The 23,778-nt window shown below is 42.1% G+C and overlaps 1 protein-coding gene across 2 annotated transcripts in view; it reads right to left on the bottom strand.

The window, feature by feature from the left end:
* PALM2AKAP2 (PALM2 and AKAP2 fusion) overlaps window positions 1-23,778 on the bottom strand; it is a 980,740-nt gene that overhangs the window by 592,242 nt on the left and 364,720 nt on the right. For both annotated transcript variants that reach the window (XM_078676629.1, XM_078676630.1), the window contains exon 3: window positions 16,784-16,914. In XM_078676629.1, the coding sequence (XP_078532755.1) occupies window positions 16,784-16,914 (131 nt within the window). The remainder of the gene's footprint in view (window positions 1-16,783; window positions 16,915-23,778) is intronic.

Genomic DNA, 23,778 nt, shown 5'->3' with positions numbered 1-23,778 from the left:
AGTCCCATGCCTCCATTGTAAATATAATTTCCTTAGAAGTGGAGGATATATTTTGTCCAAGACTGGCTCAAATCTATAGCTGTCCTTGATAAGTAAGAATAACTCCGTATGTGTGCCCAGAGTTTCCTGTTGACAGAGTATTGCTAGTTTATTATCATGGTATGCCTTTGAGAGACTCTTTTTTGAAATTAGTGGACATACAGATAGGGGATCAGACCAGAGTGACCGAAGGCCCAATCCATCCAACTCAGTTCTAATATGTGTAAGCCACTTAATTTTCCCAACATTTGGCATAGCTAGAACTTCTTGTAGACCTTGTCTATAACTGCTAAATTCTGGAACTGCCCACAACCTGCGCCAGTAAAGAAGGGGACGCAGTGCCAGTTCATCGCTTAGGGGTCGCAGCCCTAGATCTAACCTTAGTGGCACAAGAGGTGTGCTAATCGGGAGTTGTACCACCTGCCTTATGAACTTATTCTCCTCTTTTAATAGTTCTGAGGAAGATACATGCCCCCAGAGCTCAGAACCATACATAGCGGCCCCCCTTGCCTGTGCCTTGTAAATCTGGAGTGGTGGGCCAGCAGGTTTAATAGATGACCTATTACTTCCCATGAGCCTCAAAACCCCTCCCGAGTACTGGGTCAGTTTCAATAGTGCTTTCTGTTGATGTGTGCACCAGGTCATACTCTCGTTTAACAGAAGCCCAAGATACTCGACAGTACGCACCCTTTCTAGTCTGGTCTGACCGATGGTAGGGGCAGTTCGTAGTCCTTGTGGGGGATTAACTTCTAAGCCGTGTTCCCCACAGAATTCCACAGAGCCATTTAGGACACGCTGTAGCCCCATTGGGGATTTTGAGAGGAGCAGGGTGTCGTCGGCGAACATTATCGCCGGCACCCTGCTACCTGCCAGCTTTGGGGCATCTAAATTGGCAATCCCATCGAGGTGGGCGATTACCCCGTTGACATAGAGGCAGAACAGGGTTGGTGCAAGCACACAACCCTGCCTAACCCCCCTGTCAACGGGGAACCGATTTGACAAACCCCCCATCTTTCCACACCTCACCTGGGCATAATTGGTAGTATGGAGATGAATAATCATCTCCAACAGACCCCCGGGTACACCCAACTTGGTCAGCACCTCCCAGAGTTTTCTGCGGGGGACCAGGTCGAAGGCCGCCCTCAGGTCCACGAATACAGTATAGAGGCTGCCACCCTCCAACTGTACCGTTTTCCAATATATGAGGGCAAGCCGGAAGACCTGGTCTATGGTAGAGATCTTCTTTCTGAATCCCGCCTGGAATGGACTAAGAATATCATGGTCCGACATGCAATCCAATAGACGATCCAATAACAGCCTGGTAAAGAGTTTCTGGGAAACATCTATCAGGCTTATTGGCCTGTAGTTGGCTGGGAGCAGAGGCGAACCCTTCTTAAATATAGGGACTATCTCTGCCCCCAGCCAAGTCAGGGGGATCGCCATGCCGTTCAAGATTGCGTTGAACAGCTCCCTCAAATAGGGGGCCCAGATCTTGACCTCCTGCTTGTAGAGGTCACCCGGGATTTTGTCCAGACCAGGCGCCTTTTCGGGCGCGAGGTCGAGGATTGCCCTATTGAGTTCTCCCAGGGTGAACCCATCCATCTTGGCTAGACTTTCTTGAGAATAGGACCCTGGTGTGTCAAGTGGGGTCCTTAATTGGCCAGAGTCGGTGACACTATACAAAGATTTGAAGTGTTCTTCCCATAGTGTTGCAGCAATATTAGCCTCTACTGCCGCTATAGGTTCCGCTGTACCATACTTGACGATCTGCCAGAATTTGCGGGCATCGTGGGATGCCAGGGCAGCCGTCATTTCCGACCAATTATGCTGGTCCCAATCTATTTTGGCATTACGGGTGGTTAACTTATAGGCCATCCTTTTGCACCTGATAACGCTAGAAGTGTCCCGATTTTTTAAGGACTCTAGGAGGGCAGCCTTTGCACTTCTGCAAGAAGCATTGAACCATGTGGCTCTCTTTTCCTTTCCCTTTTTCCTCCTGACCACTGGGTTCATTACTTCTGCCAGATTGGTGCAGAGCTCAGAATGGATATCCCCCAGCACTCTGTAATTATCAGGGATTGATGATTGGAGGAGAAAGTCCCTTACTTTTTCTAAGGCAGGGACCACTAGCTCATATAGTCGCTGAGTATTTATTGGGTTCTGCACAAGTGTAGCCCATCTAATCCTACGTCTGTTGCTAGATGCAACAAGGCCATCAGGGGGCAGCGAGTTATTATCTGTAATTAAAATTGGCGTACCCAGTGCAACGAACCTCATTGTCAGTGCATTATGATCACTGTCAGTCCTTCTCAGTATAGTGAAGTCCCTGACTTTATTCCAATCCTTAGTTCGAACCAGGAGGTAATCAATCCTTGATTCGTGCCCTGATCTATTAAAGGTATGCTGTGGTGGAACATCACCTTTAAACCGCCCGTTACAAGCCCTTATTATTCTTATTGCTATTAGTAGTAATAGTTCTACTACTAGCAGTAGTAATGTTGTTATTAAAAATGTGATTACGTTGTGCCCTGTGTTTAGTCAGAGTCAGAGTCAGAAACAGCTTTATTCGAGATAAAAACTCATAAAAGCAAAGCAAGTTAATCATAGTTCGAAAAAGCTTACATGAATCCAAGTTAAAAAATGACACAAGTAAAAAGTTGAAGATAAAATAAGTCATAAACAAGCAGCAAATGGAAGAGGTATAAAATCCAATTTCATACAATAGAATAAGTAAAATCAGTTAATCTAAAGATAAAAAAGTAATAAGATCAATTGATAAATAACCTAGACAGGGTCAAAAGGCATCAGTTAGTTATATACATTATTCGGAAACAATCAATGGGCTACAGATCAATTTCTGCCTTAAAACCCATGCCTGTGTTTAGTCATATCATGTTTATGTAAATGTGATCTAGGCAAACTTGCAGTTCTCCTGGCTTTGGCATGGAGTGTGTGATGCGTGTCGGTCAGTTGTGAGTGAGGCGCTTGGGAATTCATCTTGTGGCTGGTGCAGCGAGTAAGTATATATAACTTAAGAGTAGCTGAATTAAAAGAGCTGTACAATTACCTGTGTCCTATGATTGATCAAATGGTTATTTGGAATGAATTGTAGTTCACTAGCTGACCACTACATCCTTCATGACCTTCTCCTTACCTCTGTAGATTTACATTTCCAACTCCAGTCCAAGCAATTTGTGCACTAACTGGCAAGTCGAGTTAATAGCAGGTCATGTTAATGGTCGGTCAGATTGAGGTTACAGCCAGCCAGTGTACAGATGTCGACGTACTGGTGGTGATCATCGGGTGCAACTAATGTGACCACATCTAACTACTGCCAGTGCATAAAATGAGGGGAATCCTGTTGGATCTCAGATCCCGCAGCTGCTATGGAACAAGATCGGAGATCAGGTCTGGTCCCAGTGAAATATGCTTAATTTGTCCAGACACCGAGAACATTGAACAATGTCTGTTTATTGTTTCCTTACAGTTCTGGAGAGAAACCATTGAAGGGGCTTTGCTTTCACTTCCTGCTAGCCCTAAAACAAACAAAAAACCACCACTGGGTCTGGGCCCCCAACAGCAAGGCTGAGCCACAACGTATCAATGAACAACAGAAATGCCAGTACTGTAACAACCAGTTCCTTTTAGTTAATCAGACCATAAGAATTGTGCACTATGGTCGAATAGTGTTTGAGTTAATCTTTTATTTTGTTTAAAGTTTTGAGCAAGGATTATTGGTTATTATCCGTTTACGGAACCGGAAGTACGGCGACGAGCGAGTCCCGAGACTGTGATTGTTGACAGCAACTCCCCTCCGACCAGACTGACCATCAGCCCCTCGTGATTCCCTTTGAGGCCAGCGGGGACAGGAAACCCATTTCATGAAAGAGCGCTGCTATTGATCACAGCGCCGGGATTTCTCAAGCACAGCGGGACACATTCAAACTCTGGGCAACCAGTGTGTGCCCGCTCCTTGAGATCAGCTGAATCGGACAGCGTTAATTCATATGACAAGACCAGCCGTTTTCCATGTTCCACATGCGACCTCCACCTAAAATAAAAATGGTTTGATTAGGATATCTGGTGTTTTCGACGGGTGATCCAGGTAACCCTAGACTGCTCTAGCTAACTTTAGAGCTATTTTGTCCTGATGAGAACTCCGCGAATGGTGTGAGTTTGAAACGCGTAGACAACTTTTTTGCCATTCAAATAAAGGAAGAATATAAAAAAAATTCCATAAAAAGTTTTATCATTGTAAATGTATTGTATATGGCTTACTGTGAACACTTTTGGTTCCAGGTTTTTGTGATAATAATTTTTTGTCGTTGTGTATGGGTATGAATGTGTGAGGGTATGATTGGATAATAATGATGATATTGTTGATATTGTAATATAATTCTTTGTGAATGTAAATACATGTTTGTAGAAAAGGGGTCGTGTAATGGATAGTGAATTGGTGAAATAATAACCAATAATCCTTGCTCAAAACTTTAAATAAAATAAAAGATTAACTCAAACACTATTCGACCATAGTGCACAATTCTTATGGTCTGATTAACTAAAAGGAACTGGTTGTTACAGTACTGGCATTTCTGTTGTTCATTGAGCTCTAAAACAAAGGCCTGGTTTAGAGGCCCATCAGCCCTCATTTTGTTCAAGTATCATCTTGGCTAAAAGCCATCTGAAGCCTAACACCTAGATGCCAAGGAATTGGATGGAAACAAAGGTACACAGTTTGTACTTAAGAAAAAACAAGGTTTGGAGGAAGGTTTGTGACTTTGTTCAATCCACAAACACTAAATTGTTAATCCTTGGTCACTCTTATCAGCCAGTCGTACAAAAGAAACGTGATATTGGAAGTATTCTGAAATCTTTCATTTTTTTCTTCTAGCCAACACATGTTTTGTCATTAATCGATTTTGCCAGGGCTTCTTCATTACACAATTCAGTATCCTAATCAATTTTTTTAATGTATTGCCTGTTTCCATGATATCCTAATGCAAGACTCCAATCGAAACCAAATGAAAATATTTAGGTAAATATCACAGTATACTTGTAGTATCTCGTACAGGTGAGTACACCTGCACCGAAACCTGTAATTCAGCCATTCAATCCATGTATATAAGAATGTGAGATGAATCAGTCTGTATGAGTGATTACCCAAATAACAATTTAATTAGCACTTACTCTGTTTTTTTAATTACATTTTGATAATGCTACCCATTGTACCCTCAGTGTAGCATGTCAGCGCCCTTTACATCAAATGCACACATTATAAAGAAACAATATGTCATACAAGTGTGTAAATCAATGTATATAATACATGTTACAAGGTGTAGGAGTCGCATATTCTTACTGGTAGACATTATATGCTAAGGCCCACATGCATCAACAATGCCATTTGCGATTCCTTATTAGCCAAAAATAAGGATTCGCTAATAAGGAATTGCAAAAGACTGTGCATGAAGAAATCGCAAAAAAAATTGCGATTTCTTAAAATTCCTTAATTGCTCCCCTTATTAGCGAAATCGCTAATTTCTTAAGTTTGATGCATTGCATTTAAGGAATCTCAATTTGAGATTCCTTAAATGCAATCGCAATTTAAGAAATTGCAATTTTGCTATTTCTTAAATTGCGAAAAGTAAAAAAATTATGATGCATACCAAAAGTTCAAATTGCATTCACAAACGGCCGATTTTTGCAATTCGCACCATTTGCGAATGCAATTTTCAATGATGCATGTGCCCCTAAGAGTTCATGGTCAGGAGAAACACGAAGTCAGGATTTACATTGTAATTCAGTGGTTGAGGATGTCTGTACTAATAAGACTTTATTACTACCCAAAGGAACCTTTTTATTACAATCTTAAATTAACGAAAGATTGACAAAAAACGCAATAAGGTTCTAAACTCATGCGTTGCAGCTTTCACGCAGCTCCCTGACGCTGGTTCATAGCTCCCGGTGCTATATGAGCAGAATTGCAACGTATGAACTACAAGTAACCAAATATCTCTGTGTCAAAAATAGTAACCCACTTACCTAGCTACATAAAATAAAATCTATGAGCTGCATGTTACAGGAAGGGCTTTTCAGGAGGCACATTAACCCATAATGCAACTTTATGATTCAAAATTAAAAGAACAAAGATCTCGCCAGCAAGTGAATTAATGAACAGATTTATCTTAACATGATTATTATTGTTATTATCCCCTCAAAAATTGTTGGTCACATAAAATATCTGCAGAAATTGTTTTAACCCAATATTTTAAAATGTAGCCTCTTTGTGGCCATTTAAGTCAACCAGAATAGATATACTGTTACAGTTTTCGTTGTTGCCAATTTCTATGCAGCAGAGTTTTAAAAACATAAATGTATAAGTTGATTGTCAGACTCCACTTTCAAGACTCAGCCCTTTGTGACTCCACTCCCTTTCTACAGCCCCACCCTGAGCCCCAGTTTATGGGTTCACAGGTTAAATTGTGTTTCAAAATTCCAGCACTAACTTCCACTCTAAATTAATTCAAATAATTTCAAATATTTAGTACTGTTTTGGGTCATTTTTTGGCAGAAGTAACTTTAGAATTGCAGTTTGTAAATAGCAACAAGCTTATCCTTTTGTGGGTGAGGGGACTTCCCTCTCAAAACCCATCCCTGATTCTAAATGGCCCTTGCTAAACCCCAACAAACTCATCTCAAATTCCCTCCCATTTAGTCGTTTGTATTCCCCATCTTCCAGCTGCTGCCCCCATTTACTACTAAAAATTATACCTACATGTGTCAGGGTGGAGATCTCAGCATAGAAAAATACAAAAGAGGTGGAGGCGGAAACTCTGAACGCAGGTTTGTGAGTAGCATTTAGTAGTAGGTTAGTAGTGCTATTTAGCTCTACAAAAACATACTACAAACTTCAGTTCGTGAATAGACCCCATCAGGTGCAAATGAATTTGCACTGTTTTTGCAAAAATGATTACCATGTGTATGAGTTTTGGAAGCTTGTGGTAAAACTGAGTTCTAATTATGAGCACATTTGTGTGGAACTCATACCTAGTGTGAGCGCTACAACAACCTGAACAGATATTTAAGCACTATCACTGATCTCTTACTAACAATGCTTTTAATATACTAACAGGAGAGTTATACAAATAACAGAAATATTTACTCTGTCAGAAATAAAGTAATTATTATTCTTAAATGTGGTTAAACGTAGAATACATTTTGATTCACTTCATTTTGACAGTATCAAAAGCTATGACAAAAAGTGGACTGATACACAAAGAAAATTGGTGAACTCGCACCCATAGTAGAACTCCTAAGAACAAGTACATATGTACAACATTTGAGAATTCACAAGCATTCCCAGTACTGTGCATGGAACGTTTTTACATATTCCATATGCCCACATTTACCCAAAGCATCATTGTCTTTAAACGAAGATTTATCAGTCTTGAGTAAATGTAGCCCGAGGGTCGAATGCATATTTTTTCCGCTCTTAAAATGGAAATCATTTTCCAGTCATAGAAACCCATCCCCCTATACCTCATATGTTTAGAGACGATCCATTCCCCTTCTCACCCTGGAAGTAGAGTTACACCAGCTCATTAATGACATTTTGCTCTTTCTATGTGTGCTGCATTCTGCAGCACACATAGAAAAAGGAAGAACTAGATAAAACAAAAGTAATTGTTCTTGTTTCGCCATTCTAACGCCTGCTCCTCCATGGTGTTAGTTTTTGGCGCTGCCTCAGATGTACACCGCCTTGTAAATCTGGGGTAGCGTTAAAAGCAATGGGTTTTGCGGTGGAACACCAACGGCAACACCCCTTTCACGCTAAGTGATATGTGTGAAGGGGCCATATTTACAAGGGTTTGTTAGGCCACAAAAAGGGGCTTAACGCTGCTATGTAAATATAGAGAAGGGAATATCGCCACCATAACGTCGCTAGAAGTGACGTTCTGGTGGTGATATCCCCTTGTAAAAATGGCCCTCTGTCTGTTTACTGGGTTGGAAACAGATTAATTGGAATCTGATTCACAAGTTTGCGACCGTTTACAAACTTTCAAGGCAAAGTACATGTTGAACTCCTCTCATCCACCCTTTCCATGGGGTTTACTACTGAAGCTATTGCCACACTCATGGCAAGGAAATGGGCATAACATAACGGGGGTGCTGGGGCCCCCCAGGGTGTCTTGTTTTGGAGGGGATCCCCTCACCCTCTTAGCCATGCCATGGTATGCCTTGCAGAATGTGTGCAATGGCATTGAATAAGAAGTAGTTAAACACTCAGGAAAGTAACTGTGCTTTACAATGCAGGCCCCTGCAGTGTAGGGGACCCCAACAGTTCAAGGGGACCCCGTTAAGTCCATTCTGCAGGGGGCCCATCAATTTGCATTAGGCCACTGCAGATAAATCCTCCTTAGTAAAGCCATCTACCCCTCCTGTGGATTTCTGAAAAACATAAAAGATAAAAATGTTGTCCCTTAATGAATTGGGCCAAAGGTGTATTGTAGTGGACCCTATTTAAGTGTTTTTAAAGTATTTAGTCACTATATATGTACACCAACAGTTATAATTCCATTATTCTTGTTCAGCGTTTTTTTCTTTATAAAGCTAATATACTGAAAAGGACATCTACACATACATACTTTATAAATCGGTTTTGACAAATGTTTTGGCAGACCTTATTCCATGTGGGTCACCCTCTGCCTGAGGAATCTTTAAAATCTTTCTGGAAGTCCATGTGGTTTCATCGGCTAGTTGAATACTGACTGGGCAAGTGGAATCCTGAAACAATTGATGATACATTGATCGCTATTGTCTGACAACCTGACTCTGACAAAGCCTGTGTGATTGAGGCTTCTTTTTGTAGTGGAATAAATGTAGGTTTTAGGAAAAAAACAAGAGTGGACCTTCCTTTCTAGTGTGCAAGTTCTTCTCACTTACTGCAGACCACCATCAAGACCAAGATCCTGCCCCCACTACAGGAGTCCCAGTATGCTATGCACTCACTCTGTACTTATTACTTGCAGAGAGTTGGGAAGAGTTGATTTCACCCCACATGTAAGCAAAGTGCATTAAAGACCCCCTTTAGGCTCCAGATGTTGTTTGCCATGCTTGGTGATTGGGATTGATAGGTCTGCCTAAACCCGCAAGTCTTAGGTCTGGCTCATACATGTACCACCAGCTGTAGACTCAGCGTTACCATATAGCACTGAGTATTCCAAGTAGGTAACTATGCATTACGTCTTTTAATCCAAGCACCCAGCCCATCATTTTTGTCGCACAAATTAGACTTGCGTGAATACAATCCTGAGAGCTCTTCATTATGCGCAAACCAACGACCGCAGCAGGTGATCTCACTTTTAACATTTATAGGATCTACCTTTGCAGAAGACTAGAGCATGCATTAGTATCGATCAAAAACGTACAACAACCAGGAGTTGAACAAGTAATTGTTACCAGTGTCATTCTTCCCATGACTGCCAAAATTACAATTATGCAGAATCTTAGCCAAATGAAAGTTCTTGAACAACTCTAAAACATCTAAAACTTTTTGGATATTTAAAATTCCAATATTAGGATTTATTTAAATACCCAAATATCTTAAGGACATAGTCTATGAGAAGTCACAGACAATGAAATGTCCTGATGCCTAGTAGTGGACAGTGCTGGTAGAGAGTAATTTATACAAAGATCTGAGTCCACGCGAAAAGTCATCCATTACTTACAGCATTAGGAGTGTTACTTCCAAAAGATTTGCACCATGTTATAGTATCTCATCAACAGAAATAGAAATAAAAAAAAATCATACACGTTTTAGAAATCATGCATGCGAGTATATTTTTTAACAATCTCTTTTCTTTTATATTGTATTAAAGAAATGTTAAAGATCAATTTACTATATCTAAATACACCTCCACTTCCCTCCACCTCTTGTTGATGTTAGAGAACCTTTGAGCCTTGCCTCACACTGATAGGTCCAGAGAGGGTGAAAAATATAATGTGTAACACAAATTCCCTCAATTGTGTTGTAATCTGTTTTTAATTGTCAATGGTTTTCAGCGTTGCCACTCTTTTTTAAATGTTTAAAGGTGTCATGCTTGCAGCCCATTGGATCCTGTGTAATAACTAAGCCCTAAAAAAAGAAGTAGGCATTGGCAGTGCCAATAGGCCTGGCTTATAAATGAAAGTGTCTCCTCAGTCTTTGGTGGGCTAAGGCACTCAAAACTCATCATACATGGATTCCATCACTAAGCCTTGCACTCTTGCACTCATACATCCATTTTTTTAAGTTGTAAAAACAAAACAAGCTGACACCTAAATATGGCAGGTAGGTGCATGCAATACGAATTAAAATTAAAAACAGTAGTGGATGACCGTCTTGCAATGGTGGCTGAATCCCACGTGAATAGCATCTTAACGAAATTCCTCTGCGCTAATTCCATCCTCGACGCCTCCCAGCACGGATTCCGCACGGGACATAGCACCGAAACGGCACTTCTAGGTGTAACAGAACATCTTCGGAACATCATGGACTCCGGTCAGACAGCAGCGCTGATTCTTCTTGATCTCAGCGCTGCCTTTGACATGGTCTCACACGAGGTACTGTTGCATCGATTGGAGGCAGTAGGAATCTGTGGACAAGCACTAGAATGGTTCAGGGCATTCTTGACCGGCAGGTCCTTCCGTGTATCTACCCCACCGTTTCTATCAATGGAACGTGCAATTGAGCAGGGAGTACCCCAAGGATCTGCACTCAGTCCGACGTTATTTAATCTCTACGTCCAGCCACTGACTGAGGTCGCCAAACGATGGGAGCTTTCTATAGTCTCATACGCGGACGATACTCAGTTAGTGGCAGTGCTGAGTGAAGATTCTGGGCTGAACGCATCCAAGTTTAAACTTGGCTTGTCCGCAGTTACCAACTGGATGACATCTAATTACCTACAGCTTAATGCCAACAAGACTGAGGTCTTACTTGTAGGAAAGGATGTCTCAGCCTGGGGAGTGAAATGGTGGCCTGATATGCTCGGAACCCCTCCTGAACCCAAGAGTGAGGTAAAAAACCTTGGAGTCTGGCTAGACTCGTCGCTTAATTTTATTACCCACACTAAAAAGGTTGCCGCTACTTGTTTTGGGATCCTTCGGAACCTGAAGCCGATCCTAACATTTTTCGATACCCCTACTCGCCAGCTCATAGTTCAGTCCTCCATTCTATCTCGACTTGACTATGCGAGCTCCCTACTTTTGGGAGCTAACCAGGCAGAGGTAGGAAGACTGCAACAAGTCCAAAACGCGGCGGCAAGAGCCTTGACAGGGCTCCCTCGCTCCCAGTCGGTCTCTAGCACCTTGACCAAACTCCACTGGCTGCCCGTGGACAAGAGGATTGAATTCAAGACCCTCTGTCTGGCATTTAAAATCTTGCACTCTGCATCTCCCTCCATGCTCTGTCCCTTGCTGACCCCCTATATCCCCAGGTGCGCGTTATGCTCAGAAGGTCAGCACCTAGTTGTGATTCCTCAAATAAATCGCGTGCGAAAGGGTGGACGCTCTTTCCGCTATCTCAAAGCGAAACTATGGAACGCCCTGCCACTCCAGATTCGGGGCCTACAGGACCTCTTGCCATTCAGAAAGGCTATCAAAACCCACCTCTTCTGTTGATCTCTCTGTTATGTTATAGCCGCATGTCCACTCCTGCAGTAGCCGTTTTCCTGCTCATTAAAGCGCCGGGACGCCCCTTAGCTGGGGCAGCTGCGCGTTATATAAGCACCTATAACATAACATAACATAACACAATACATAGTGTTTCATTATTTTGAAGCTTCAGCATAGCTTCCTTGTTTTAAACCAACATCTTGTGGTGGTGAATCAGTGGTACACTATGGCCAATACCATTTCCTGATGATTTCTTGGTTTAGACACAGTAGCCAAGCAGAATGTGGAGCACTGCTTATGAAATGAGAGGTGAGCAAGCAGCTTGTGCAGCTTGTAAGTTCTGTCTGGAAAACTGTAGTGTGCTCTAAAAATAAAAATAAAAAGAGGACGAGGGAAGAAATGAAACGGGACTTATGAAAGGAGAAAACAGATGACTAAATGACTGGCCCGCCAGCTTTGGCACTGAAGCACATGCAGTTTCTTGCAGGTGTGCACATGTGATCAGACAAATGCAGTCACTCACTGGACTAAAGAGCCAATGGCTGAAGTGGGTTGACCCATTACCCCATGCTTGTCATGGATGGAAGCACAGTGTAAATGACACTCAGACCTACCAATGGCCGAAGACGGCAGACCCAAAGCCCCTCAGTGTACAAGTTCCTGGCAGATAACTAAGTCTGCAGTTCTTCCGAAGAACAACTTCCAGCAAGAATTATTACGGTGCAAATCTTCTAGCCTAGGCTTTGTAAAGCAGGGTATTTGGCACTAAAATGCTTGCCTACAAATGCAGTTTGAGAAGTTGTATGTAACAAGATACAATTCTGCAGCATTTAACATAGTGTAGTAAAAAAGCCACCCTCATATGTATATTGGATTTTATACATGCATTTCATAACAAATAGTTCTAGTCTACTGCATTTGTCGTAACTTTTCATAATAAATCGATCAGACGTAAGGAATTGAAGTCATTTTCTTCCACTATATCAATCATGATTATAGCCTCTGTCATCGGCGTGTCACACCATAATGCAGACCTACTGTATTGATCACAAGCTTTCACACAAGGTAACCATTAGGTTTACCCTAATAAAATTACAAATATGTTCAAAATTACAGCTTTCAATTGAATCTAACATCACTCTTTAGGGGGTCTAATAAGGATTAGCAGAGTGCAAATCTCCTATATCCACAACTTGTTGGAGTGGGTTACTAACACCAAAGCAATGCGTTACTACAGTAATCCTAGAGATTCCATATAACAAAACATCTGCATGCAGGCATTTGCACATGTAAAAACAATCTAACCTAAAAGCCACTTGTCTTTTACACATGCTTTTCACAATATGTATGTCAGGTCTACCAGGTTTGTCATAACTTTCATAATAAACAGATCAAACCCATGGAATCTGGCATAACTGTTTTTAATTAACTAATAAGGGCTATAGCCTTTTCCACTGGCAAGACACCACGGCCACCCAATGCGTGCAAACTGGCAAACATCATGCTGATAGTTATAAAATTACAAATTCACATAAAATTGGAGTTGGCACAAACAATATGCAGCCACCTTCAAAGGGGCCTAACACGGATTATCACAGTGAATAGCTGTTAACCCTAATGTTTGTTAAACAGGAAGACTAACTCCGATACTCTTGCCTACTATGGTAATCTGTGTGATTTTATGTAACTGACTACCTGTCTATAGCCTGTAACACAGTGATAACAATCCACCATTAAAGGCCTAATGCTTTAGACTAATCCTTTTCACATTAAATGATCCAGAGTTACTTTCATTGTCCTAACTTTTTATAATAACCAGATCAGAACGATGGCATTGGACATAGCATTTCCCAATTAATCAATCAGGATTATAGCCTTCATGGTTAGCTTGTCACTATAACCACCTCAGGCCTACTGTGCTGAGTGTAAGGTTACCCACAGACAAACTTTAAGGTGTATAGTCATAAAATTACAAATATGTACAAAATTACAATTGTCGAAGCGAAGTACTATCTCTCCTAAGATGACCTAACAAGGATATCACAATACAAATATCCCAGCCCCACAAATTGTCAGAGGGGTTAACCAATACCAAAACCCTAGCATACTGTGGTAATCCGTGAGGTTCTGTGTAACCATATAATTCTCTGAAGGCTTTCATACCGGGTAATAACAATCCAACCTCAAGTGCCTATTTAGTTTAACATATGATTTTCACAATAAAAACAGCCTTTAGTGTAACTTTTCATAATAAACAGATCAAGCCTAATGCCTTGATCATTGACTTTCACCATAAGTAACTCTACCCTGCTGTAATGAGCATAAGCTTTTGCAAATGGCATAGTTGTAGTACAAACACTCTTTTTCAGTGGAAGCACACAGTTTCTGCCCAATCAAATGCTGCAGTCAAGGGAACCAACATGTGGGTGATGGCTAAGCCCCTCTCTCAGTAGTACTTCTGAAAGCTCTTTTTCTGTTGCTCACATAAGGTATGGCAACTGCTGCGCTGTCACACTAGATCAAAACAGATGATACAGAGATAGTATTTAAAGAACGGCTTGATCCCTATATTAGACATAAATACCAACAACCTTGTCAAAAACAGTGCCTCCTATATTGTCAATTTTCCATTTTTATTTAATTTAAATGTTTTATCTAGAGCAAACATAAACCTAGAAAGGCATCTAAGTGCTCTAGAAACAACAAAATATAAACACAATATTAAACATGGACATTTATGCTATGGTATTCAAATATTCTGTTTTTGCATGGCGCAGGAAATAAAACAACATAAAAATAAAGTTCTACCTTAATTTCTTAAAGCATGTGTCAGTATTGTGCCAAAGTTACTCAGGCTGACTCACTATAGGTGAGATTGGATTGCTGCAAGCCTATGTCCCTCCAGCAAGCACAGCCTCACATTTAGCACTAGTGAGATTTTATTACAAGTAAATACGCATTAATCAGCAAGACGACTTTTAGCCAAAGGTTTGGTGACTACTAGTGGTCTTTATGAAAACCTCCAGATCAGCAGGTGTCTCACACTTTCTTCTTGTTGCAACACAGGGACCTGTGTACCGAGGTGTAAGCATGCACATTTGAGCAACGGGCTATTGATTAATGTGAGTACTACCCTGCGGCATCTGGGACCTCTGAACCCATTCTGTAGAGCTACCAATATTTGAGACCAAGAAACCAATGTCCTGAAACTACACAGGAAAAACTAACAGAAGAGCCCTCAGTTTTGAAGAGAAGCAAATTCCATCACTGCTGTCCAATAACACAACATGGCCAACATATATCACAAAACTAAGGGTCTGGTTAGGATGTCGGGCGGGCGATGACCGATGGCCTGACGGTGGAGGTCCCACCGCCATCGTAATCAGGCCCTAAATGTGTAACAGCTGAAAGTCAATTATCCCTACAGAATGCATTTGATGCAGAATCCAGTCTTTGATCACTTTCACGTAAACAACTTGAAAACGGTGTTCTTAGGTTACACTGTTGTGCATTGCATCTACACCACTCACGTCCATTAGAAATTATATTATTGGTCTTTGTTCGCCTCAGCCGTTTACTGTTTTAACTGGTTTCACATCTGGCTTTGCATCAGTGTTTAATAACTTTGGCTGAGACTCATTTGACTTTGAAGTATCTACAACTGTTTCAAGCTTATTTGAGAGGATAGATGACCTATAAGTTTCAATGAAAATATTTGTCTAAAATGAAACATCTACACTGCACAATACCCAACACATCCATTGGACAGAAATCCATTACTTGCCAGGGTTATGATGAACATTCTGACAGCTAACACTGCAACCCCTGATCCACACCCAGAGGATAAATCAATTCATTGGAAGGAAACTGCAAAATAACTGCCTGGCAAACATCAGAAGTAAATATTTCTTGAACACAAGGAGCCTTGAGGACTTTAAAGCATGAGAAGGTGAATGAGGGAGGTTCTGGAAGATTTTCCTAAAGAGCCTGTTAACATGGCGCCACTGCATATAATGCTAAATTCTGCAGATGGGAGATATTTAGTGTCAAGTATATATAATAGTGTAAGAACGAATAGACGGGAAACAGAAGGGGCAGCTAGATTACATTGGAGTGAAGATTTGGGGAGAGACGTCACTGACGAACAATGGACATATTGTTGTGGACTCACAGGGACTGTCTCTGCTAGCTGCAGATTTAAGGCCATTCACTATAATTATTTACAGCGGATATATTACACTCCGGCTAGGAAATATAGGTTTCAACTAGCTGATCATGATAGATGTGAAAGATGCAGGAGCCCTGGAGCTGGCTTTCTGCACCTCGCTTGGGAGTGCCCGGGTGTAAGGGACTACTGGACACAGATACACATAGCATTAGAAGACATGTTAGGCATTACCATTGATAGAGATCCGCTGCTTATGCTACTTGGTTACACTGCCACCATACCCAAAGGTTGTAGAAAGTTACTGGATATCATGCTGCTTCTAGCTAAAAGAAGGCTTGCATGTTGATGGGGCCAGGGGAGAGCCCCAAAGTTCAAGGACTGGTTGCAAGATGCTATATATTGTCAAGAAAAAATATGATACATGCTGAGACTCAACCAATTGCAGCGAGGCCTAGAGACATATGGGGCCCCCTACAGGAATATCTCATACGTACAAGAGACACTGATGCTGTTGGGATGTCTCAAGATGCTGTTCAGGGACTGGCGGATGGGGGAAGAATGGCTAGCCCCACCTAGGCATTGAATGCCCGATGTACTTGCTTTAGCACACTATGTATCAATTATAATTCCCATATATTACTGTTTGAAGGATTGTACACTGCGAAGCCACACTGTGCTACTGTGTTTCATAAATGTGTATTACTGCGAAATGCTAAAATCACACTCCCACCGGGAGGTCACAGGTCACCATTGATGTTGTCAAGGGGGTGAACGGTAGATTGCTTATGGGATGTAAAGCAATGTAATGTCATAAGCCTCCTGAGATGGATCACGAGAAGCATGTCAATTGTTGTGTTTATCACTGAAAAAGAATAAATAAAGTTTTTTTTTAAAAAGCATGAGAAGGTGAAAATGACCACCTACCTGTGGATGTTGTCTTCCAACCGATGGACTTTCTGCTCTTCCTCTTCACACTGTCGCTTCCTAGCTTCTTCTTCCTCTGCTGACGGAGCAGGCGTCCCTTGCATCAGCCATTTTTCTCTAAGCAGTTTGGACTAAAAGAAAAGAAGGTAGGTGCAATGAGTCAAAACAACCTCTCAAAGTGACAGTTCCTCATCAAGGCTCCTGCATCAGGACAGACTGACGAAGCAGGGTTCTCAGATGCCTACTCCGACCATGCAGTTACCACGCCTAGACAAGCTTTATCAATACCGGTCATAAAAATCAATTGTAAGGATATGTACCTGGTCCTTGGGAAGGTTATGGCCTTTTATTACACGTCATTTAGTGTTTGTATGGTGAAATGAAGAAATATGTAAACAATCAGTATAAACATTGAGAGACATTAACAATTTGTTATCATTATTCTGCTGCATATGTCAAGGAGAGCCGCATCATGCCATGACTTTGCAAATTAGTTCCACTTAGAGTCACTGCATCGAAATGTATGACTTAATTTGTATAGAAAAAAATCAGGGCTCCAAAGTTTTTCTAAAGAGCCCATCGTTGGTGCTGCTGAATGCTAAATGCAGAATGCCATGTTTATGTAGACATGATTCCGCCTCATGCCTCTTTTTTCCACCACCCTATGCTTCCTGCCTCTTCATATCACGTAGTGCAGGTTACTTTTAATCCTGCTTCCTCCTTTGTTATTGTTTTCTTTTCCTCACTCTTTCTCCCTATACAGCCTTCCTCTCTCTTACTTTGGTTCAAAGTCTGATGATGGAAAATAAGTCCCGGTTTGCTAAAGTGAGTGCTGGTACCCACCACCGGCATCCACGGACTCAAATTATGCTGATGTGAATAGATTGGAAATCTAGCATGGATCCACCCTCCTGTCCCTAGGACGAGCCCTTCTTATCCACAAGAGTTCAAATGACTGCCTGAAACAAGTGATCTTGTGCTATTGGATATATTTCATACATTTGGGTCTGTGGGAATCCAATGACAAGAACACCTTCTTTGCTGCACTGGTCAGGCCCTCCTGGACTAGAGTTAATTAAAATTCCTCTTCAAGGAGTTGCACAGCCTGATACCAGGAAGGGACCAGGTTGATGCTTTACCCATGCATTGAACACACCATGAATGGTTTGTGAATGGAGCTGTATTCAGGATGCAAAAGTAGCAGACCCTCTGATTGGATGAGCCTATAAATGAGAGGTGATAAAAGTCTGGCCTGAGTGGTCAGCTGTTGCTCAAGACTGGTCTATGACTGAAGAGGCAGCCACACCAGGTCTGTCTGAAGATAGCCAGGCGTGTCCCGCAGTGTGAAGGCAGGAGATAAGACTCTGTTCACTGCGTCCGGAACTAAGGCATCAGCAGCATGGGAAAAGACCAGCTGTCTCTGAGGCTTGGGGGAGCGTGCGCTTTTGACCAAGGAAATTACAGACAGCTGCCCAACGTGTGGAAAGGAAGCTTACGGCACATCAACGGATTTGGTGTGGGAAGAAAGCTTGCGGCACATCAAGAAAAGCTGGTGGAAGGAAGCTTGCAGCACATCAAGAACAGCCAGAGAGGAGGAATCTTGATTCTAGTCTTTGAAGGTGAGATCAAAAACCCTCTAAGTTCCTCCCTTGCGCTGTGGGAGCCTGTTCAAGCAGTAGCTGGGAACAGAGGCCAGTGAAACAGGCACCCACCTTTCTTTTTGTGATCTCTGAGGGTATCAGGGTGAACTGGCACTCTGTCCAGCCACTACCCTCCTACAGCTAGCCAGTGGCTACTGAACTAGTGAGACTCCAGTAAACTGTGCCAAGACATCAGGCACCTGTGATCAGATCCCTGACACCACTAGAGCGGTGTCCTCACTCACGACGGGAGGGCACTTCTGTTGCTTTGGGTGGGGGGAATGGGGCTGATCAAGAACATTTGACTTCACATCATATGCTGAAACTATATCCTTTCGAACCAAAGATTGGTATCCAGGTTCTAGTGAATGAGAGCAGCCCTGTGTAACATGGTCTGTAATATGCAATGTGTATTGTGTGTTTTCATGTTAACTGTGTTTTTATAGTGCTTGGCGTCTGGGCACTATAATACTGTTTTGGGGTCAGAACTCTGTCCCAGAGGGTTGTAGAGACATCTGGTTTTCACTGTTTATATTAGTTTTATGTGTAGTATAATTATCTTGTGTGTATAAAGTACTTTTCTTTTATAAAAAGTAAAGCACTGACTGGAAAATGAGTTTATCAGCTGGTGGTACGATTTACACTGTATTCTGAATGTCTAACCCCACCTCACCTCCTTGACTAAGCCTTGGACTGCTCTGTTCCGCTACCCTGAGAGAGTCAAGTGCTGGAGAGGAGTAATTGGTTATCCAGTTTTGGGGCCACTAGTACTGAGGCCCCAGGACACCAGTGAGGGAACACTCCAGTTGATGCGATTGGAGCGCAGTTACCCCTGAGTGCCCTGGTGCCCTGGTGCCCAGGAAGCCGGGTCTAACAACTACAATTAATGTAGTGAGTTTAACCAGCCAAGGCTTGCTCAAGGGTGTGGTGTAGGATTACATGTTCAGAATACAGTGTGAAAGACAGTACCAAGTAATAAGATCAATGTAGAGTTAGTTCTATATTCAAAAGAAGAAGAAGAAATTACACATAATAATAATAATAATATACTCTAGAAAATAGGATTAACAGTGAATACCAGAAGTTCCCACAAATTTCTGGGCCAAAGATCTAATCCGAAATAGATTCAAAACTCCTATGTGTTAAGTACTACAGGGGAAGGTTCATAAATACTCACATCTACTCAGAAGCATTTGAGTACCAAAATACAGTAGCTAGATTTGAGGAAACTGAAGCAATTGTTTCTGGGGTTTTGATAGGAGGACACATGAAAATAATTACCCTCCACTAGAAGTAGCCCACCAAGTATCCAGAGTGAACCAAATCTATTCCCCATTTCCTGCCTGGACTTTAATTCCTTTGGGAGATGGCCTCCTGTCTCAATCATTCAATCATTCAGGGTTCTTATAAAGTGCGGCTAATCACGAGTTAGGGTTTCAAGGCGTTGTGGGGTTTGTTCTGCAGTTCACTCAAAGAGCAAGCTCAATTGAAGAGCCAGGTCTTGAGGTCCTTCCTGAATTGAGGGAGTGGGGGTGATTGCCTAAGATGTAGAGGAAGAGAGTTCCAGGTCTTTGCGGAGAGCTAGGAGAAGGATCTTCCTCCGGACGTGGTCTTGCGGATCCATGGGATAGTGGCCAGGCCAGGTTGGGGGAGCGGAGGGGTCTGGAGGGATTGTAGAAGGAGAGGCAGTGGTATGCAGGTCCGATGTTGTGGAGGGCCTTGTAGACGTACGTGAGGAGCTTGAAGATGATTCTTTTGTTGACCGGGAGCCAGTGGAGGTTTCTCAGGTGATCAAAGATGTGGCTGTGGCTGGGGGTGTCCACGATAAGTATTGCGGCGGAGTTCTGTCTGGAGCCAATCCACAAACTACCTGAGGCAGCTCAACCAAGACAGAGGATTGGTGGTCACATGGCGCAGCACTTAAGTTTCTGAGAAATATGAAATTGAGCAACATTGAAATCCTTCACAGTGGGTCTCACACTCACAACTATAATTGCCGGATGGCCAATAAAAGGCAGGCGTTGGCATAAGGTGATCTGACCAATCCCCTCTCAGGAGAAACTTACTCGCCAAACCTTAGCATGACGTGGCAGCACCGCCCAGTTCCTGACTGCCTTACACCTGCAGAACAGCAACATCGTGCTTGGAAGTCATTGCAAGGGCCTGAATCACTTTTCGGCCACTCTGACATTTTCCTGGTGGGCTGTCGGCTAGCGGGCGGCTTCAGGGCTCTATGGCCTGCTAACTCCTTACCGTGTCTCTATAGTGTTAGTCTAGCCACGGGCACCTGCAGTGTGAGCTTGTTAAAAAAAATGTTTTACCCCATGGCCGCTTATAGTTTCAGGTTTGGCTGTGGTAACTACACAAAAACCTTAACTGAAGTTATGCTGTAGCAAGCAAAGAAGAGAGTTTTACACAGATGGTGGAAAAGAGATAATACTGTTCCATTTGTTTTCCTCAAACAGATTTAAGTGAAAGTCTAAGCTGGAATGGATGTCAAACGAATGACATTTCTATGAAGTAATAATATCACATCTGCCATCTGAGAAATCTTGATGTTCTGGTCGAACTCGTGCCATTGAAGAAATACATCCCTTGACGAATTAAAACATATTGTCTGGCAAAAAAAGTTTACGATTGTAGAAATGGTTACAGTAACATTCCAGGGTTAGTGGCGAGTTCCTTCAAAGGAGCTCTTTTGTGCAGGTTGGTTCTGCTGCACTGATTTATTTCACATCACATATGGACTAACATGGAAAGGTTTTATATGCAACTTTTTTTAGTCAGAAGACAGAACACAAAGGCCTTATTTACTAACACTTTGAATCACGTAATTGATGCATACCCACTACAAAGTGTTGTGGTATGATTTAGTTTAAATAGCAAATCATGATTTGCATCGTAAAATTGCTTAAAGTACCACTAAGTAGAACTAAGTGCTACTTTGCACTACCTTGCATCAAGTTAAAGTTGAGGGAGGACCTTGCCTGGCAGTTCGGGCTGGATTGTTCCTATTGGAGCAGGGCCAAGACTGATTTGCATACGGCAGGGTCCAAAATGAGGTGACAACAATGGACTGAGATGCAGCCCGAGTGATTACTAGTGGCTGAGATTAATTCAAGCATTCCATCTATCACTTACTGTGTAGTTAAGTATTGTGCCAAAGGGGGAGAGAAAGAAAGTGCCATTCTAGAACGATTTGTTTCAGACTGCCATGCGCCAACACACACCCCTTTGCACTGTAGTGCAAGAGTGTGAGACATCCGCCAAGCATGGGTTTGGTATTGGAAGCTGTCAGCAGCACACATCCAAAGGTGGAAAAATGGGGACAGTTTTTAACCCCTTGCGTGCTCCTGTCGGCCGTTAGCCGACGGGAGCACTACCTCGCTAGTGCTGCCGTTGGCCAACGGCCGACGCGGCCCCACCCATTTAGCGGAAATGCCGCACTGTGCAAAATTGCGGCCGCAGGAAAGGGGTTAATGTTGTTTCGTTCTTAGGCGACACGTTTCGTTGTTACCGCCCCGGTTGCTATCTGTGTTTCTCAGATGACAACCTCTTGATGCAGCCAAAATTCTGAATTTCATGGGTAGGTGGCAGAGCATTCTTTGCACAGGCATGATGAACCATCGTTCGCAGGAAGATCATATGAAACAGAGACAGAAGTGGGTGCGTCATATATGAAATTTAAATGGCTAACCCAGAACTCAGGCAAACTAGTGGAGACTAAAATACGCACCATTGAGGGCTTAAATAGGAGCCGATAAATAATTTCCCAAAATCTGGAGATTTCAATATGTCTGCTAGCAAACAGAAGTTGGTTCCAAGCCTCTTTACGCAAAACTTTTTGCGATTCTTTAGAATACTTTTGTAGGATGCACAGCAAGTATCAACCCATTTACGATCTCTGGGAGAGGCCTCGATGTGCCCTAGAAAACTGATTTTCAAACTATTTATAAGGCTTAATGCCTTTAGATATAGCATTACAGTTCAAAAAACAATTAATGTTTTCACCAATAACAACAAAGGAATTAAAGATAGCATCACAAGAGTTAATGTTCAGCCAAGTATTGAAACTAAGCTGACAGTCTCTAAAAAGATCATAATAAAAAACGTTAGGGAGGATCTTGCTCCACCCAAGGCGTCGCCCTTGCATATGAGGTCTAACATTATCCAAAGCGAAACAATCCGTGCTAGCTCCAATGAAATCCATACAAAAGACGCTGTTAAGGGATTATGGTCGCCCAGTGTTACCCACACAACCTCAGATTGTAAAAGAAAGTGAGCCATAGGAGAGGAAATATCAGATAATTGATCACACTTGAACAACTTCTACCTACAAAAGTCAGAACATTGGGAACAGATGAAGCCACAGGATGAAGTATGTTGGTTGATTATAAGTTAAAGTCATATATAATCGAATTCATCAGTCCCCCTGAGGTGTATGAATAAAATGGCAAGCATTGGATAAAACATGATCAGCAAAACCATTCAAGGAAAAGCAGGCCCAGTCACAGGAGCATAAATTAAAATCACCATCTAGGATAATAAAATCATTTTCATAATTAAAAATTGACAACCCTTCCAAAACATTTCTAAGGGCCTGGGCTTGGCCGGGAGATCTAGATTAAAAATACGCATTATCAAAATTAACAATGAGTAAACTAGGGAAGTTGAAAAAGTTAACAAAACAGCAGTCGGGGGAGGTGAACCAACCTATTACAAAGCAATCAAAACAAGGAGACCGCCTTTGGCCCGCCGTTGGGATCATGGTGCAGCAGGGATGAAAAAACAAGAATAACCATTTTAAACATAATTTTCACCTAACTTTAATGTCCCTTTATTCTTTGTTTTTTTTCAGTGAATTTGTAAGGCTTTGTATTATAAAGTAAGTTATTATTTGTTTTTTTACTGTATTTCAATGTTTTATTTTAATTTAAAGTAAACTGTTCATTGCCATGTGTGGCGTGTGGTTGGGCGCCCAACCTCTTGCAAGTAACCAACTCCTGCATGTGCATAAGCCCCTTTTTTATTATTTTGGTGTTCGTGGGATCTGCGTATCCACCACAACGCCAATTTGAGATCTCTGGGGATTCACTGCGAATCCGCAGATCGGGAGCAATCCCCAGAGGTGTCACATTGGGCGTTTTCATGAATCCTCGGACACATGGAAGCCCCCCCAACATTTTAAAAAAAAACATTTGACCCCTCTGGGACCCCTCCCTCCCTCAAGGCCCAGGGGGTCAGGCTGAACTGAATTACACCAAATTTGGCAGAAAGCCAGATGTTGGTCCAGAAAGCATGCTTTTTGTGATATGGTATAAATCTATTTAGTAATTTTAGAGATATTAAAGGGCA

The sequence above is a fragment of the Lissotriton helveticus genome, chromosome 2_1, assembly GCF_964261635.1.
Source record: "Lissotriton helveticus chromosome 2_1, aLisHel1.1, whole genome shotgun sequence".
NCBI lineage: Eukaryota > Metazoa > Chordata > Amphibia > Caudata > Salamandridae > Lissotriton > Lissotriton helveticus.
The sequence above is the reverse complement of the archived record's forward strand: the minus strand, read 5'-3'. Positions and strand labels throughout refer to the sequence as shown.